The following is a 20,393-nucleotide window of genomic DNA, read 5'->3' as shown; positions in this document are numbered from 1 at the left end:
CACACAAACATGGAAGTCAGAGTGTCATTTTTATATAATTGTTTTTCAGAGTAAAACTGTACTTTGAGCAAGTATACATTTTTCTTTGTTCCCTTGCACTTGTCAGCTGCCTCTCAATCCCTCTCCCATAAACAGATATTCACCACATCAGCAGAGCAAACTATACCCTGCTTTCTTTTCAAAATTAGCATGTAAAAATATTTTATTTCTAATTTGCATCATCGGGAGTGAGTTTTCAAATTCAACCTTTTGGATGAATTGGAAAAACACCAACGCATGAAGACAGTGCAAGTAGTTGACCAACTGTAATGTGCCCCACACAAGAATCTGTGCAGAACATAAATTTAAGGGAAACGGGGAGAGCTTCACTGAACATGAGTGCGTATTAGATTGTTACATGATCTTATGAAATTAAACATATGGCAAAGTAAGTGTAAAACCTTACCAAATCAGAATGATAACACTTTACACCCACTTTTCACAAATGTAAATAAGTAGACAAAAGGGAAAGGCAGAGGAGAATCAAATCCTAAATATTTATTTATATACTATCAATGTACTGCTCACCTTCAGGGCACCATAACAGAATCCATACAATAATGCTACTGCCACAATACTACAGATGAAACTGTAAAGAGCTGCAAGCAGGCTTGTAGTGGCTGGAAGTAAAAGGGGGAGAAAAGGATCAGCTGCACAAATTTGAAGACATAAGACTTTTTAAAGTTGACTGAACAAAAAACTACAAAAATTGCAACACTTCATTGCTTCAATACCTGCTCAGATGTTAGAAAAATTCTAACAATTCCTACTTTGCAAATACAGTCTCTCTCTCCCACACAAGTTATTTTTTTAACTTGAGCATGATTTACATGTTTTGTTTACCATTTATTCAACAGCACTGCCTTGGGAATAGTTAACTATTGCTGCAGCAAACGCAGTAGCTGAAAGCTAACACTATGTTGGACCTATGTGATTAATCTTCTTAATTCTCAGCAATAAACCAGGGAATATTTTCTCTTTTATAAACAAAATATAAATTTAGAAGCTGGAGGCAATTTGACACTTGATACTCTTATGGAAGGTTAAATTCGGAGCCCTGCATAGTTGATAGCACTACTAACTTATATAATCTGTTCTCATTTTGGTTTTTGTTGATGAATATTTCTTGCCAAAAAATGTTTTTGAAACACATCACTGAAAAAGTTAAGGTGGGCAGCTAGTATTGAACACATATGTTTTGGGATAAGGAGATTAGGTAACACAATAGGGGAGCTTGGTAATGAAGTGATGAGTGAGATATTTTCAAATCCTAGTGAAAGTGCAAGTCAACACTGCATCAGGAGCACTGCATGACTGAAAGTGTCTGCTCAGAAATCTGAGAACACAAGGATGCTGCAGGAAAGGTATTAATTTAAATGTATACCTAATACAGTAACTCCTCACTTAAAGTCGTCCCAGTTAACGTTGTTTCGTTGCTGATCAATTAGAGAACTTGCTCATTTAAAGTTGCGCAATGCTCCCTTATAACGTTGTTTGGCAGCCGCCTGTTTTGTCCAGTGCTTGCAGAAAGAGCAGCCCCTTGGAGCTAGCTGGTGGGGGCTTTGAACCAGGGTGGACCGGCTCCCTTAAGTTCCCTGTGCGGCAGCTGCCCAGCAGGCTATCAGTTGCCGGCAGTTCAGCTGTCCCTCCCCCCACTGCCATGTGCTGCCTTGAAGCTGCTTCTGGGAGCCTTCTGCTTGCTGTGCAGGGGAGGGGAGGAGATGAGGGGTGCTAATATCAGGGTGTCCCCCTCCGCTTACCCCGTCTCCATAGAGTAGGGGAACACAAGACAGGGCTCAGAATGGAGAGAGCTTGCTGATCTACTTAAAAAGGCAATGTACTTAGAGTGGCAATGAGCATCTCTCTCTCCCACCTGTGTGTGTGTCTCTGTCTCCCATGCTGTCTCCCCGCCCTCCATTTGTGCTGCCTTGTAGAGTGTGAGGCTACATTAACAACAATGTGTTAACCCTTGAGGGCTCAGCCAAGTGCTATTTCATAATTTAGCAGTAAGGCATTTCCTCGGAAATAGCCCACCCTCTGACTTCCACCTCAACCAAGCTTCACAATCATCATTGCTGTGTACAGTATTAAATTGTTTAAAACTTATAGTGTGTGTGTGTGTGTGTGTGTGTGTGTGTGTGTGTGTGTGTGTGTGTGTGTGTAACCTAACCTCCCCTATTTACATTAATTCTTATGGGAAAATTGGATTTGCTTAACATCGTTTTGCTTAAAGTCGCATTTTTCAAGAACATAACTATAACTTTAAGCGAGGAGTTACTGTATTTAAACTGTGCCCATGAACCCTCACAGATACAGGTACACTGAAGATGTTTACATCCTCGCCACAACTAAAATTAGTCAAAGAAATGTACTGGGCACAGGGCTGCTCTTTTGCATTCCCTGGCCCTGAAGAGAGTACAGTATGCATAACTTATCTGAGATGAAAAGAAAAGATCTCTTAGCAGTGCTCAACAGTTACGTAACAAGCTAATTAAGTAGCTATGTTGATGGATTTAAAACCAAGTTTGGCCCTGGTCAGATGTGGATAAGAGTAGGGAAACTTTAGGATGGATAAGTGAGGGAGAAGCAGTAAGCAATCCTTAAGTAATGTAGAGGACAACAAGGAGATGGGGAGGGAATAAGGAGTTCTCAATACAGGTACACTTTCACCTGCCTTGAAGTGGGAACTGCAAGCGCTCTGATATTATAAAGATGTCACAGTTCTACATATCTTAGGCATTCATGATCTGCTTTTTACCATCGTATCTAGATACCAAACACAACAATTGAAGGAATATTCTTCTGTGAATGAACCATTTTTCTGCCCCCCACCCAAGTACAAGTCTCTTATTGGATGTACATTTGGTAGGTTTTTAAAGGGAAGTGAACAGTTTTCCTTTTCTCCCCTGCCCCAGAACTGAATTTTCTACCAGCAAGTTATTTTGCAACTTTTTGAAACAATAAGCTCTGACATATATGTCTCTTACTGTAAAAGCACAAGTATTTTACACTGTGAAAGGAATTGCTCTTTGTTACAGAACTGTGCTACGTGAATGAGTATGGGTTCTTTTCACTGACTGCAGGAGGTTCTGTATTTCAAGCCCAGACCTAGAAATCATGTTACTAAATAGACTTTTAAATTACATTATTAATTTGATTTGGAAAATGGTAGCAGTTGCCTGGTCTAATACTTCCCTCTATCTTTGACATAAAAGCTGCACTCACCGTTGCCACCAAAGACATGAATATCCAGCTGTTCACAGAGGTACATCACAAATGTATTCACCTGAGGCAGGAGACCAATGAAGAATACGATAGGGAAACACAGCGTAAATACTACGGAAAAGAAAGGTGAAAAAAGTGAGTATGGAAAATCTGATATACTGCAATACTCCTCATAGTTTCTTTAAACTCTGTGATATAGTCAAACAAGATACAATCCAACATTGCTATGGCTATACTATATGGACTTTCTAAGAGTTTCCAATTATATTAGACTTCACTTTAACTTCCACCTCCAACTTAGATTAGTCACAGCATTCCAACAGTCAGAGGGATAAGTACATCTTCGCTGACTCCCAATTTAATCACCAGTGAAATCTGTGTGAGCCAGTCTAACATGACTGGACTTTTATATCACAAGCTTTTCATTTTCACATAGTAAAGATCATGGAAGAGGGTCTTCAGGTATAAAGTCTTGTAAATTTTTCACTCACTAGAATGAAGGCTCTCATGCCTTTCATCAGATCAATTGTAGAACTCCAGGGGGGAAATTCTGGCCACATTTAACTCAACTGGGCCAAAATTTCACCCTGGCTTTTATTGTGCCACCATAGGTTTGTTGAACAATCAGAAGAACCTCACTGCAACTGATAAATAAGTTTACAAATTGAAGAAGAGAAGATGTTTGTTTCTTTAATTCTAGTTTCCCTCCATCCCTGTCTCCTCCCTCCCCGTCCCCCAAGATGGAGGACAACCATTCGATTGGACATTACACATAGGTTATATATGCTTTTCCACCACAATAGAGACATCTTAAGCTCCTTCTCTCCCATCTTAGTTCAGACTATCTGTATCGAACTGTTGTAGCACTGTTCTCTGACAGACATTTGGAGTGGATTTAGACTATGAACCAGGTCCACAAGTCCCACTTGGTGGCCAAATGAGAACAGATGTCCTAGTTGAGCTCTCATTAGTCTGATGCCAGCACATGTCAATTGAAACCAATCAACTCTGAGGTTTGTCTTGCCCTGCGTCTGTGTTCTCTGGCAAACAAGTTTTACTTCTCCAGGCATGAACGAATTCTGGTGGTCTTGTGGTTCAGATCTGTGCTCTTTGCTTCTCCTTAGCAGTTTAAGTTTGCCACCAATGTACAGTTCTTTGTGGAATGCAAAACATTTTGTGAAACAGTGCCCTCAGTGTTGTTACTAGCTGCTTTGAAGGCACTTTCTCTATCTGAAATAAATTAGTGTTAATTGTTCAGAAAGAAAAGAAGAATTTAGGGGTGATGCACTGTTCACTGGGTTTTATGAGCACAATTATCAACAAGTACAAATTGCATGGGTTGAGACAAGTCTACCTGAGCAGAATATTGGAAGGAAAGGATTAAGAAGTAGATTTTTAGACAGTAGAGAGAGAGTTAAAGTACATTGAAAGCTATCTCAAAGATGGACAGAGCCTGGAGAAGATACCATTGCCAATCATGCTGACCAATATTGTCTCATTGTTTACTTGTACTCCCCAGTCTGTCTGTAGCTATCTGCTGCCTCTTGTCTTATAGAGTGTAAGCTCCCTCGGGTAGGGACCATATTTTGTTCCACATTTGCACAGTGCCTAGCACAATGAGGTCCTGGTACATGACTAGGGCTCCTACACCCTACAGTAATACAAATACAAATAATAAACACACCACCACCAACAGTGATACACTTATTTTAAATTCCTAGCGGTTTGAGAGGGGAAAATTTTCACACTCCAAAGCTCTATTATGGACACCAGAAAGCCTAAAGCTGCTCTCTCAAATGAAAGGATAGTGAACTGGGGTCAGAATGTAGTGCTGCAACACTCTGACACAGAGATCTGGACCTGAGATTTAGATAATAAAAGCCTAAAATGCCTCCATTGTGGTGAAATAGCCAACTCTAACCGATGGTTAATATAATATCCCGGTTATTGGATGTTCATGTACAAGAAAGTAACTCACCTATAACTAAGTCCCTGGCGGACAGCAGCAGCAACGGGTTGGTGAAAACCACTCCATACAACCTGAACCTTGTTGTAGATGTATTTCTGCTGCCATAATCCAACAACCATATAAGACCGCAACACAAACAGAAATAAACAGGCCTACTATAGGCTATGATACGATTATGACCCTGAAAATGATAGAAGATTTGTTTCATTACTGGATAGAAATGTGCTCTTCACATTTATAATGATAAATTCACAACCACAAATTTTAATTTTTGTCCATCCTTTTCTTAAAAGCCCTCTCCCATAGTTTGTCAACATCTCTTAAAGAATATTTAAGTACATCAAGGAGTTTTTATAATCTGTCTTATATTGCTGTAAAGACAAGGACACTTATGGCTCCAATGTTCAATGCCTTTCTAGACGAACAGATTTACCTTTATTCTTCATCAGGTTTTTAAACAACATTCCTTACTGAGATATTTAAACAACAGACTATGCTCCAAGTGTTCTTGTAAACAAAACTGAAAGATGTGTTTGTTTTTATTAGATGTATACCTCAAATTAAGAAACATTTTGTATTTATTGGTCAGATTTTGCTATTGCTAAAAAGTTAGACTGTTAGATATGTAATAAAAATACAGTAATCACCACCTACAATACTGTACATAGTTTCCTTAAGAGGCCTGATATAGTTTCTCACCTCTGGCTTAGGTCACAAGTAAAATAAACTTCTGTCACACCGATCTAATACATGCTTAATAAAATGTTCTGCTCTCAGTCTTCAACAGTAACAATCTGAACTCTTTCCATTTTCAAAAGTGCTTTATAACTAGTCCTCATAATACACCTGAGAGTTAAATAGTCACAATTTTAGAGATTGAAAAACTACAGCAAAGAGGTTGTGACTTGCCCAACTCACAGAAAGCTATAATTGGAATTAAATACTCAAATTTCCCAATCCTGTACAATAATAGAAGTCTTTCTTCCCAAAGATGGCACTTCTCCCCAAATGCTAAGGACTCAGATAAAGAGACTTAATCCTTAATGGTGGATGTGCTGGACCCACTAGGGCACTGAAATGGCATATGTATTGACTTACATGTCGAGGGGAAGAAGAATCTGGTTGAACACTCTGAAAGTAAAATGGAAAGAGAGGAACATTATTTTGGGGCCTGCTATCTTTAGAACATTATCCCAGGTGGTAACCCTGATTCAAGGTAAGATTCCAGGATCATTATATAGGTAAGATTCCAGGTGTGTCACTCCATCTGTGTATCACTGTGAAACCTAGAATGTCTGTTGAACCAGAGTAAAGCAATGGAAACAGCTTCAAGCATGGTTGAGAGCTCTTTTGGTTCAGAATATCACCAGTTGCAATCATACTGGGTTTCACTGTCTGTTACTATCCAGTTTTTAAGTTCTCGGCCATTTTGACTTTATGAATAACATCTGAGAAACAGCAAGGCACATGTCTATGCCATGCCAAGAGTCCTCGACCGTTGTGATAGAGGAAACTCAACCAACTGTCACCCTGATTCTACAGCGAATCTGCATGCAACAATTTCATTGGTTGTATGAGGGAGACTACACGGATGGTGGGTTACTTGGCCCAGGTGCTACATCTGAGACACAGCATGGGGCTTTCAGCCACTAGAAATCTGTAACCTTTGTCAGGGCCGGCTCTAGGTTTTTTGCCGCCCCAAGCAAAAAAAATTTTGGCTGCCCCCCGTCCCAGCCCTGGGCTCCTCGCCGCACCCCCCTGCCGCTCCAGCCCTGGGCTCTCTCCCCCACCACCCGCACCCCCCTGCTGCTCCAGCCCTGGGCTCTCTCCCCCCCCGCCGGGCTCTCCCCCCACACCCATCGCCCCCTACACACACCTCCTGCCGCCCCAGCCCTGGGCGCTCCTCCCCCCTCCCCCCACCTGCACCCTCCTTCCACCACAGCCCTGGGTCACTGGTAACTTGCTCCCAGGGCAGGTCATTCAGCAGGAATTTTAGATGTGCACAGAACACAGACAGGATTGGTTCCCATCTGGTTACAGAACTGCAGTAAAGTGGAACAATTTTCAGCTTGTGTGATTGGAGGATATCTGGATGCATATTATAAGACTGTCCTACATAAACGAGGAAAAGTTGAGGTGCCTTTATTATTCTTTTGTTCCACTCTTTCTTTCTGTGGGGAATTTGTCAATGCAATATCACTGTCTTCCTTTTAAACAAACAAACAAAAAGGCAATGGCTGTTGAAAATAGCAATTCCAGTCCTAATAACCACCGGGAAGCATTTCTTGCTCAATTTTATCCTACTTTTTCTACAGAAGGTTACAGTGGATCAGACACGCTGGTCTGAGGGGCACGGTAAGGGGGCTGGGGGGTTGGAGAAGGGGTAGGGGGTTCCAGGGGGGCAGTCAAGGGACAGGGAGCAGGGGGGGTTGGATGGGGCGGAGGTTCGGGGCGGGGCAGTCAGGGGCAGGGAGAAGGGGAGGTTAGATGGGTCGGGGGTTAGATGGGTCGGGGGTTCGGGGGGGGCAGTCAGGGGACAGGCAGCAGTTGGATAGGCATGGGAGTCCCAGGGGTTTGTCAGGGAACAGGTAGGGGGTAGGGTCCTAGGGGGAAAGTTGGGGGGGGGGGGGGAATCTCAGGATGGGGCAGTTGGGGACAAGGAGAAGGGAGGCTTAGATAGGGAGTGGGATCCCAGGAGGGGGCAATCAGGGGACAAGGATCAGTGGGGCTTAGATAGGGGGTGGGGTCCTGGGGGGCACTTGGGGCAGGGGTCCTGGGGGGGGTGATCAGGGGACAGGGAGCAGGGGGGTTGGAGTTTCTGTGGGGGGCAGTCGGAGGGAGTGGATGGTAGCAGGGTGGGGCTACCTTCCCTCCCCATGAAGTGTCCTATTTTTTGAATGTTAAAATATCGTATCCCTACTCATAGTGCAGCTCTCCATTCACAGCAGGCTGCAGCATGAGGTCTCAGCTTCCTCACTCCCTCCCCCTCTTTCCTGTTGGTAGTGGCCAAGGGAATGCTGGGAAATGTAGTTCTTTCCCTGCTCCAGGACTGGCTCTATAGGCAGGGAGCTAACCAAGGAACTACAGCTCCCAGGGCCCCCTGTTGGTTCTTAGCTCCCATGCTGGATCCCTGCCACCCCTGCAAATGGGCTGCCCCAAGCACCTGCTTGCTTTGCTGGTGCCTAGAGCCGCCCCTGACCTTTGTAAATATTTACTAGATACCTTGTGAAATTTAAAACACCTGATGGGGACCTGACAGAACTTCCAACACTAACTAATCTGACACTGTGGCACCTTTAAGACTAACAGATGTATTGGAGCATAAGCTTTCGTGGGTGAATGCCCACTTTGTCGGATGCAGGAAGTGGGCATTCACCCACGAAAGCTTATGCTCCAATACATCTGTTAGTCTTAAAGGTGCCACAGGACTCTCTGTTGCTTTTTACAGATCCAGACTAACACGGCTACCCCTCTGATACTTAATCTGACACTGAGTAACTTTTTACTTTGGAAATTAAACTTTGACAAGCTTCTTCTCTGCACACATTTTCACTAAGGACTAGCATGCAAAAGCAGTTAACTTCTTACAGCAAGTTTTTGAATCATGAGTAGACAGTTAAATAGAGATTGAGACTCTGGAAGATTCATTTTTACAAGTCTTATAACACAACACAGATTATCTAAGTTTTATAGAAGAAATTCTCATGCTAGAGGAGGTCCAAATTACTTCGGACCCATTCTTCTTTTCTCAAACTCCCTTTGCTTCTTAGAATGTAAGCAATCTTTTCACCTAACTCTATTTTGGAATGACCTTCTTGGCAATTTGACATCTGGTGAAATGCTATGATATAGAGTAGAAAAAGATATTCCTTTTTCTAAAATAAAATAAATTACAATAAAAGTGTCCTTCAATGTTCTGACCTTCGTTGCCAATCTTTTAAAAATACGACAGACTCCTCAAATCAAATAAAAAAATAAAAACTGACATCTCCACATAATCCCCACACCACCAATACCCAACTCTACCAACACTCATATCTCCAATGGGCCAGGGAGAAAGGATGGGCCCTTGCTGTGTCTCTGTATGGGTAACACACTCAGGGTAGGTCTATACTTATCTCCGGGTCCGGCGGTAAGCAATCGATCTTCTGGGATCGATTTATCGCGTCTTGTTTAGATAAATCGATCCCGGAAGTGCTCGCCGTCGACGCCGGTACTCCTGCGGTAAGTTCGAACTAAGGTTATTCACGTAGCTGAAGTTGCGTATCTTAGTTCGAAGTGGGGGGTTAGTGTGGACCAGGCCTCAGGCTATACCAGACCAGAAGGAAGCGAGTTCCAAAGGTCCAGGGTCCTAACAGAACACATTGCCAATCACTCCCTTTTTTATAACAATCGGGTTTCAATTCAGTTGTTTCCCCTGACCACAGGGGAATGTCATGGGCAGAGAGGTTTCGATTTTTATTGTTCCTGTTTAACAAATATACCCAAGGCTACTCCAATGAAATGACCTTGTGGGGCCTTATTCCAAACTTTAGCAGAAGCCAAAATTTTTGTTTTACAAACTTCTATACAGCTCTCTTTCCAAAGTTCTTGGTAGCCTAAGTACTCAACCTTCACAGACGCCTTTGAACAAGAAAGTTTGTCACACAAGTCCTCAGTTTATTTCTATTGTTCAAAACTGTAATTAAAAATGAAGATAAAAAACTAAGGTACCTTGAGTAGTGAGTACTGACAACTGGCTATTACCAGGCAAAACTGGAAGACCCAGATATCCTTGAAAAAGCCCTCTATAAGGAGTACAGAACCCAGGAAAGCAACTAAAATAGCTAGGATGACAGCTAACACATTTTCAAGGATCTCACGATTCCTGTGGGGGGAAAAAAAAAGTAATATAAAAAAGCTGGATAGGTTTAGAAGAAATTGGCAGAGAACAGCTAGCAGAGAAGTCTAGCAAATAAGATATGCTGCAGGTAGCAAAATGGGCCTGAACTCTTGCATAGTACATATTAGCAAACTGTAATACATATCTATTAACAAAGCTTAGGCAGAAGCTACCATGAGTTCAGTGATTGAGATAAATGGGAATGGGGGCAGCAGGGGACACGATTGCCATCCCAGCAGCCTTTTGATGTACACATGGTACCTTCTGAAGCATATTTACAGTTGATAATAGGTGGTGTATAACACAAATTTTCATAAGGGGCTGGAGGGAGAGCCTGGTCTCACCCAGCAGCAGCAGCTCCTGTCCCACACGACTGGACATCTTGCTTTGCCAAGTACACCATGTTGCAATGCCACTCACTCAGATTTGGCCCAGCTAAATCTAAATGGCACTCCGACCCCGTATACCAGGTTGCAACGCCCAGGATGAAGAACGAGGCCCAGCCCTCTGGCCCAGGGCCGCCACAGCTGGGTAAGTGCAGGGCTGCCTTGCTTTCCAAACCACAACTAAATGACCCATTGCCCCTTCCTTTCTCTCCTCCACCCCTCATTCGACATCCACTGCATGAGTTCAATGAAGGCTGAAGACATTCAGCATCTTGAAAAATTGGGCCTTTAGAAGCAGCTTTGATGACCTCAGAAAGTAGTTAAATGCTCTGCTAGATGAAGAATGGTGGCCTGTAACAAGGGCCTGTCTCAGAATTCCATAAAGGATGCTCAGGAGCCCATCATCACATTAGGGAAGGCAAGAAAAAAAAATACTTTAGCCATCTTATTTGTATGCAACATGGTTATTTATTTAACAGGACTGTGTAGTGCAAGAGTTGAAATTACTCTCTCACTCAGTGGCACTAAGCCACTCAATTCAGACTAAGCAAACTACAGGGTAATGCTGACTAACAGAAATAATAGGTGTTTACATAGTTATTATTGCACAGACAATCACGCTGAGGAAAATTTAAAATTACTGTTTAAACTTCGATACACTGAACATGGCCAAAAGGGATTTGTGCTCACTTTATTTCAATAGGTGACACCAAGTAACATGATTTAGCTGTTTCTGCCTATAAGATAACACTCTGGAATTGCTGTCACCTCTTGAATCATACTTGCATAATTTCAGTTTGTAACCATCATTTGGAATGGTTCTGAAGCGAACGTTATCTTGTACCAAGCCAATTATCTTGTTTTACAGCCAAGTGTGCAACAGCAATCCTTCTCATTCTGTTTTTAAACAGTTCCTAGAGAAGTCACTATCTGGTTTCCATACAAGGTATCTTATATTTGAATCAAGAATTTGGAATTTTCCATGTTAACACTAATGGGGGTGGGAGGAAAAAAATAGAAGTTAGCTTTCATAATATTAGTACAATTAAATTATGTTCGGTTTCTTTTTTCAGTGCTTAATAAATTTATATGTCTTGCCAAGGATACATCCATTTGTACTATATGATATATTATTCACAATTTAGATACAAATCTTAATCTTTGCTCCTCTGAGCTGCAATCTGGTAGTACATGAGGATCTCACCTATCAAACAAAGCCAAGAGAGTTAGCCTATCAAAATTAATGCCAATCCACAGCTTGGGTAGGATCCAAAAGCGATAGTATTGTTTAACTTTCTGGGCTGCTTCCTCTTGTGATTGCATACGGTCCTGAAGGTCAGGGCTTAGGTCAATGTCTTGGTGCTCCAGCAGATCTGTATCTATAGTTAACAGCCTGTTCAACCTGATCTGAGGAAGAGAAAGCTAAAAAAAAAAAAGTATTAAGAGTACTTTCAAGTTATAATTACACTTTCTACTAACTACATCTTTGAAGATTAAGTAGTTTTGGTTTTGAAATACTATTTACTAATTACCACTTATTTTCTCTGCCCATAGACCAACATGCGGGTGGCACCAGCAGAGGTGCATGCAAAGATAATTTGGCATTCTTACTTTTGCAGCATGCAAGTGTCTGCTAAACTAATTATTCTATTTATCGTGGAAACTCCAAATCTGAAGAGAGGTGAACTAATGAGGCAAGCAAAAGTAATACTTGCCACAGAGAGAGACTAATTCTGATTTTAGGTAAGTGGCTAAACATTGACATCTCATGTAGTCAGCTATGCTGCATGCAAACCCATGCTCAACTCGGTGGTTGATTTTGTGAGGCAAAGCAACATACTCATGTTTCAATGAACAGACTTATGCTTAGAGTATTTAATATACACTTAAGTTTTAAACAATAGGGTTTGCTCTCACTAGCAAAGCATTATTCATGATTGGCCATGTGCTTTCCTAACTCTTCCTTCCCCTGCCATTTAATGTCAGAGTTCTTCCCTGAAATCTCAGTAACACCACAGAACACACAAAACTATTGATACCTCAGGATACACGTGACTGAAGAGTGAGAAGCAGTGTTACAAAAGTATGTAGTACAAACCACACTGCCTGAGCAAATGTGTAAATACTGTGAAAAGGCCAAGCGACATTTTAAAGAGATCCCATTTATTCTTTACGTATAATGCTGCAGAGATTGTAAAAATTATTTTAATAAGGAGTTGTAGCTGGCATTTAATTTAAGCTTTTTTTTTTTAATTAGACAGACATTGTCAATTTGAACAACAACAACAAAAACCAACAACACCTGCCTAAAAATTGTGTACCTAGATAGTTACATCTAAGATTATTGTAAACAAAATAAAAGGTTCTATTTTGCGGTTTGGTTACTTTGTACATTCAACAGCTATGTGTGTATAGTCAGTTTCAGAGTTCTCCTATATTGTCCTTTTTTTTTTTAAGAGGAATTTTCAAAATTCAGACCATACAATTTAAAATGGAGTCCTACCAGAAACCTGAATTTTTTTCAAATTCGTTTTTTAAAAGTTGACAGAATCCTTTTAAAGCAATGTCACTACAAAAGATTTGTCACATCTTAATGATCCATGCAGCTAAGTAGAGACTTAAAGTGTCAATTTGTATTCATAAGGTTTGAGTTTCTCTGAATTTCCTGAATTTGCATAGTTACAAGAAAGGGGAACAGAGGATGGGGCTGCATACACAGGTAGTACCCATCAATCAGTGGGAGCTCTCCCTTGAAAGGATGCTCACAGTGTTTCCAACAGACATCAGGATTGAGCTGTGGAGATCACATAACCCTGTGCAGGGCCAGGAAGAAACAAGCTTCTTTCTGCTCTGCACTATTCTGCATCAAAATTCCAGCCTTTCTGTGGTTTTGGTTACGTGATTTAACAAGTTTCATCATTCAACCATAAGTTGTGTGGATCATCAGAACACTGATTATTTGCGGATTGAATGGTATGGGAATGGTAGAACGCTGAAGGAAGTACAACACAGGTTAGTTTGGAGTTGACAGTAATATCAGAGATCTGTGTGTCACAAGAATACTGGGAACTGCAGAATTTTTTGCACAGGTACTGTCCGTTCAGTGATTTGGTGTGGGCCTTTGGCTTTACTTAAGTGTCTCACTTCACACGTTCTAACCTCTGCGCATTAGATCCTGGTGGCAGGGTGTATACCTTGATAGGAGAGTAATGATTGGTTCTGAGGACTGCAGAATAGAAATTCACACCTCCTGTGTCCTACAGATCTTAGAGGTGCATAGAAATGGGGCTCTATCTGAGTACATGCATCAATCTTTTGGTCAGCTTTATGACAATTGTCAGAAGAACCCCTAATTCCAACATGTTTTATGATCAAATTATACAAATTGAAGATCATATTATAGTCTTTGTTCAATTTTAAAAGGTGTAGATTACTCATGTAGTTATGCTTGTAGATGAATTTAGCTTTAAAATTTGCATGTATATATGTTTGAAGGCACTGCAATACTGAATATGAGCTCCTTCCAAGTCAAAAAAGTTGCTTTTTTAAAACTGGTAGAACAAGGTAAGGTGGATCAGTGCTCTAAAAATGTGCATGCAAATAGGCACAAGGTTGCTTTATCATACAAACAATTAAAAAAACAACTTACTAGATCATGTGGATAAAAGCGAACTGAGGTAGAACTTGATACATGAGAGTCCGTGTCACTATAGGAACAGAGAAAATACTTTAAATTAATGTTACATTTGACTTCAACAAGCCACTCCAGTGTATTAAAATGCCTGAAGTTTTATTTTCCCCCAATGCAAGACCAAACTTTTAGTGTAAGTACCTTCGTTCCTTTTTGTAATTTCTTAGACTTCACACTAACATATTTTAAACAAATAAGTATTTGCATTTTAAGATGCTTCTTACATGTCAACCAAGAGTGACAACAAATCTTACCCATATATTGAATGGCAAAGAGCTCATATGTGACAGTATCTGCTACAATCACAACAACAAAGACGCTCTCTTCTTCCTCACCTCTACCATATAAACTACACCTTGTCACAGATCCCTGGGTTGGCTAGCAGTTCTTGACACAGAAGGAATCATCTCATTTCCTGTTGCCTGAGTGAACCCTTTTTTAAACTAGTTAGCCCTCAGAAGATGAGCACTAGTCATGCCTTAATGAAAAACTGAGTATTTCTCCTTTGGGCTCACAAGGTAAGAGAATCTGGTGGACTTCTGCTCCTACCTCCATCTCTCTCTCTCCCATTTCTCCTGCACCTCAACATTGTTGAGGATTGTTATATAGTTAGGGTAAAATTAAGCAACATAGGAGTCTAACCTTCATTGAAAGTCACTTCTATAAAAACTAAAACACGGTTGAAAAATGTAATGTAGGCATTTTTTAAAATATTACCCTCAATCTCTAGTTAGAAGTTCAAACAAAGTTATCCCACCATTTGCACTCATTTTAGGCCAGATTGCTTTTAATGGATTCCAATATTAAACCCTTGCTTCTCACAGCAATGTTAAATTTATAGCAAGAACTTGGACAATTAATTTCATGTAAATGTAGTATGCAACATGATGTCAGAATTACACCAAGTTTAAACACATTTCCTTTTTTCCCCTCTCACTCAGATACAAGGTATCTTAATTTTGCATTTTATCAAAATTCAGAGGGTGTTTTAACAGAGTAAGCAGAAGTGTAGCTACCCAGATTTTTTTCTAGTTTGTGCCGGCCCCTATCATATGCTGTTTCTGACCATTAGACCATGGTCCTCATTGTAAGAGTAAGCAATGTGAAATAAGCAACAGAGGGTCCTGTGGCACCTTTAAGACTAACAGAAGTATTGGGAGCATAAGCTTTCGTGGGTAAGAACCTCACTTCTTCAGATGCAAGATTCTTCTTCCCTTGCATCTGAAGAAATGAGGTTCTTACCCACGAAAGCTTATGCTCCCAATACTTCTGTTAGTCTTAAAGGTGCCACAGGACCCTCTGTTGCTTTTTACAGATTCAGACTAACACGGCTACCCCTCTGATACTTGACAATGTGAAATAAGTTGTAGTCTTTAGTTTAAAATGAAGATTAAGTCATTCTGCAGGACTTTTTCAGTTAATTTTAAAGCCCACACCCAAAAGCCATAGACAAGTTACACTTTAGATTGGAAAACATGGCAAAGCACACATGCAAAAAAGCCTGCTGAAAAAGTTCTACTGTCAATTAGAAGAATTTACCAAAGGCCAGTTTAGTTAAGGCACTCTGTATGTGGATTTTTGGGTTTGCAGTTGACTGCAAGTTCAGGCCAATGAGATTCCACTGCTCTGGCAAGCAATGGCCAATATAGCTAGTTGTGTACTCCCTGCAGGCGAAGGGTGGGAAGGAAAAAACAACACCTCCTGCACCCTCCCTTTGGATTTAATAGCATTCTGAACAGGACTGAGTCATTTATAATTGGGCCATAGTGGTGTTGTTCCTCCAAGTGCCCAACCACTCATTACTCAACAAGCCTCACCTATCTGCATTTGTTCACCAGCCTCAATTCCTTCAGCTCAGTGAGGCTATCCTACATTTGTAGGCTGTAGAATCAGTTTTCATTTTGCTTTTTATAAAACTGCAAAATTCAGTAATTACCATAAGTACAGAATGAAGCTTCTAGTGTATGTGTTCCTGCACAGAGAAGCTGGCCAAAAAAAAAAAAAAAAAAAAAAAAAAAAAAAAAAAAAAAAGTGAAAGCAACTCTGGACAATTCATCCCATAACTCTATAGTAAGAAGACTTATTCTACACCAGGGGTAGGCAACCTATGGCATGCGTGCCAAAGGCGGTACATGAGCTGATTTTCAGTGGCACTCACACTGCCTGGGTCCTGGCCACCGGTCCGGGGAGCTCTGCATTTTAATTTAATTTTAAATGAAGCTTCTTAAACATTTTAAAAACCTTATTTACTTGACATACAACCATAGTTTAGTTATATATTAGAGACTTATAGAAAGAGACCTTCTAAAAAACGTTAAAATGTATTACTGGCACGCGAAACCTTAAATTAGAGTGAATAAATGAAGACTCAGCACACCACTTCTGAAAGGTTGCCAACCCCTGTTCTACACTATGCCAATGCATTCAGTGTATGGAGATTTTGGTGCAGCTAGGAGGTAAGTGCTTAAAGTCTCCCAAAAGCTAGACTAATTGTACCTCTCAAAATTACAACTACCCACAGAAATGAGAAGGTTGAAAGTTAATACCTCAGTTAGATTGGGCCAGTTCATAACTGCTCTTGGGTGCGAATCCCACTGCTTTCTCTACAGCTTTGTAGGGCCCTCTTAACAAGACCACTGCTATTAAAATGTACACTGCATAGGGGCAAGATCTGGCAGGCCCATGCAAGGAATACACAAGTTTGTGTCCAAGGTCAACTCCATAGGAGGTCCCTGCGTACTGTTGCACAGCAGGGATTTGGAGTGGTGTCTCTTGATCCATGGCTACATGGATCCAACAGTTGTTTGCAGGGACGGCTCCAGGCACCAGCACAACAAGCGCGTGCCTGGGATGGCAAGCGGCGGGGGGCGGCCTGCCAGTCACTATGAGAGCGGCACTGAGGCAGGCTTCGGCGGCATGCCTGTGGGAGGTCCGCCGGTCCCGCGGCTTCAGCGGCGGGTACGCCAAAGGCATGGGACCGGCGGACCTCCCACAGGCATGCCGCCGAAGCCTGCCTCAGTGCCGTGCTTGGGACGGCAAAATACATAGAGCCGCCCCTGATTGTTCGCCCATGGGCACAAGTGATGGAGATTACTTCAATCCTGATGGTGGAGTAGTAGGCCCAGAGCAATTCTGCTGCACTTAAGTGGGAGACTTAGAGTTCTTCTAGCACCAGGAAAACTTCCCAGTGCCTAGCCTGCTTTTCAGGCTATGTTTGCAGGCAGGCATGTTACACTTCTCTACACGGTTTCGGTCTATCTGCACACTCAAGAACACAGTACTATCGATTTACATTTGCTTCACAATTGGAAGTTCATTTTGCAGCCCTAATTGCTAAATTTTATTTATCATCATATGCTCTGCAGAAACTGATAGTAAGTTCCCCAAGGGAAAAAAAAAAGTTTTCTACAGACTGTATGGAAGTGCATTTGTCAATCCTTGAGTGAACACATTTACTATTATTTGGAATAGCAATAATTTTCCAAAATATTTGTTACTTTAATGCTGTTTTCTGCTAAACTTGTTCAGATTTCACAATAGTAAAGAGAGACCCAGGATTAAATTTTTTATACTTCAAGGTCTTCTATAGCTGAAATTAAATGCTTGTAACTATACTGCAGATAAGATAAGAAGACTTCTGACTGGCCTTCACACACACCAGATGTTGGATGATCTTCTTGCAGCTGGCTCAAAGTTCACAAGTGACATGTCACAGCCTCCCGTCTCGTAGAGTGTAGAACTAAACTTACCTATTAAAGAAAAGGTCAAGAAAGATCAATATTCAATACTGCTTCATCCCAGCAGTGCTGATTTCTAAAGAGTAACATTTTAATGGATTGCTATAAATGTAGATCTCAAAACAAATAAGTCATCACGTAAAATGTGACTAGCATAATGGGTTAACAAAATATCCGGAAGGGGTAGCAAAAGCTTAGATTGCTTAACATTCTCCTCTAATACCAAAGTTTTGTCTCTCATGCCAATTTACATGATATATGTTTTAGACACAACTGCAATTCATTATCAATTACGCTTGTCAGGATAATAAACAATATTGGAGATACAGGGAAACAACAGTGAATTAACCCAACAGAAATACAGTGGTAGCCTTTCAGTGAATATGTAGACAAGCTACTTGAAATGGGAAATTGCATTAGTTGGGTTTCATAGAAAATACACTACTGTACGCTTTGAGCCATGTGGCTGTTACAACAGTCTACTCAATCGTCCACCATTAGCAATTGGCAACCATGACATTTAACTAAGGCAGAAATCCCACAGGTGGCAAAATTAAGAGGCTTTTAAAGCCAGATTTCTGCTTGAAAAGAAAAATAAAATTCTATAGAGAGCATAAGTGTTTTGTCAGTTATACTTGTGTCCATGCTCGTCTTTGGAGAGGAGAAAAGAACTGCAAGCAGAGAGCTCTAGGATCAAGCACTTAACAGGGTTTGGAAAATGAAGGTATTATTGGGAGCTAAAGAAACATCATTAATTTGATGTTTTTACATTGGCTAAACCAGCATCTATTTCAACAATGATAAGAGAGAGCGAGCCTGTTCCTAAATCTAAGAACTATAGAAAAAAACAGTCAGAAATGAAAATCAAGCCCAAACAGTAAACTGCCTGACCCACAAGATACTTGTCCTTACTGTGCCCTTCTCTCCCCAAAAACCTGGAAGCTTGCCCTAAAGTCCAGATTCAGGATATTTCAGCCTAAAGATTAGAAAATGAATTCTAAAGTCTTTTAATTGAAAATGTTCTGCTATCAGCTCCATCTCGTCTAGAATAAATATCTCTGGCAGTCTCATGTAGATAGTTTTAGAGCTATTAAATCAAAATCAACACTGTAAACTTTAGCTTGTATGTCCTGCATTTTTTAATTTTATAAGAAAAATATTTTTCTGCTCTAGTGTGCAGTCCCAAGAGCAACACCTAACATGATAAAACCCTCTCCTTCCTCCTTTCTGTACATGCACCTGACTGCTCATAAGCTTCTATACCCCAAATTCTTGTAGAGTCTTGGAGGCAGGTACATCTGAGCTCCCCCTAGAGAAGTATAAGGTGGTGAGGAGATAGGAAACGCAACTGACAGCCAACAAAAACAGTGTAACTGATGCAAAGTGCTTTTAAATGCACAAAGTAAGCGGAAAATATCTGCATAAAAAAAAAACTTCCCACTGAGTTAGAGACTTTAAGTGCTACTTGTAACAGTAGTAGTTATAAAAGAGTAAGGGAAAAGGAAACTTGGAGCAATCTGGCCACTTGTAAATTAGACCAAAAGGGAAAAGGCTGTTTCGGCAAGACATTTATACATGTTATAAGTTGCATACAATATGCACTAAACTTGGCTAAAGGAAAGTTTGTCCACTATATCTAATTATATTTGCTATGGATTATAGTAGTCAGCGGACACTATAGATATTTGAATTAATATTTCAAATATCAATGTCTTTTTGTAAGTTTAAGACCTCAGTTAGGCTCTCCAGTTAAGTGTCCATAGTTTGCCAAAACAATTTTTAATTTTAACTAAAAATTTAATTTTAACTAATGCCCCATACATCTGCTTTACCACCACCGATTTATCCCATTTATATAATTAAGTTTCACAATTACATCAGTAGAAAGATTTTAGTAGTTGAAGTGAACTTCAACATCAGATTACACGCTTCATATTCTGGCCAGGACATTATTATTTATGACTGATAAAAAAAACAAATCACATTTCAACACATGAACAAATTATCTTTAAAATAAACAGATAAATCAGCTAGGGATATTCCCAATTCTTGAAGCTCTTGAACAACTGAGCTAACAGCCTGTTATGGGAGTCAACAGAGGCAATCCAGTTATTACAATCAGAATTGAGTATTCACCAAAAATATCCTCTCAATCTGTTGGATTTAGATAATTTAGTTCAATAAAATTTATGTGCAATTAAGAACTAGTCTACTTTGGACATCAAAGTAAGTTTGTTGTCTTAAAAGATTATACTATTACATCAACATTGTCTCAGAAGAGTTTGCAGCTGCGGAGGTTCTAACACACTTTTTTCACCCCAACACCTCTTTGAATCTATCAAAATCCAGACCTACAAATGTAGAATATTTTAATCACTTAAAGCCCATTGTGGAATAAAATATTCCCTGTAAGTAGAAATATGACAAATAATTGCAGCAAAAGACAAAACACTCAAAATGTAAG

The 20,393-nt window shown here is 40.5% G+C and overlaps 1 protein-coding gene across 8 annotated transcripts in view; it reads right to left on the bottom strand.

The window, feature by feature from the left end:
• PCNX1 (pecanex 1) overlaps positions 1 to 20,393 on the bottom strand; it is a 130,072-nt gene that overhangs the window by 48,386 nt on the left and 61,293 nt on the right. For 6 of the 8 annotated variants that reach the window (XM_042849372.2, XM_005309364.5, XM_042849369.2 and 3 more), the window contains 8 exons: positions 17,851 to 17,941; positions 14,151 to 14,208; positions 11,706 to 11,923; positions 9,947 to 10,100; positions 6,332 to 6,364; positions 5,243 to 5,414; positions 3,265 to 3,375; positions 568 to 659 (listed from right to left, as the gene is read on the bottom strand). In XM_042849372.2, coding sequence (XP_042705306.1) covers positions 568 to 659; positions 3,265 to 3,375; positions 5,243 to 5,414; positions 6,332 to 6,364; positions 9,947 to 10,100; positions 11,706 to 11,923; positions 14,151 to 14,208; positions 17,851 to 17,941 — 929 coding nt within the window. The remainder of the gene's footprint in view (positions 1 to 567; positions 660 to 3,264; positions 3,376 to 5,242; positions 5,415 to 6,331; positions 6,365 to 9,946; positions 10,101 to 11,705; positions 11,924 to 14,150; positions 14,209 to 17,850; positions 17,942 to 20,393) is intronic. The other 2 variants (XM_042849371.2, XM_042849370.2) reach the window with 2 other exon arrangements.

This window comes from Chrysemys picta, chromosome 4 (assembly GCF_011386835.1).
Source record: "Chrysemys picta bellii isolate R12L10 chromosome 4, ASM1138683v2, whole genome shotgun sequence".
In the NCBI taxonomy this organism is placed as follows: Eukaryota; Metazoa; Chordata; order Testudines; family Emydidae; genus Chrysemys; species Chrysemys picta.
This window is presented reverse-complemented; position numbering and strand designations above follow the sequence as displayed.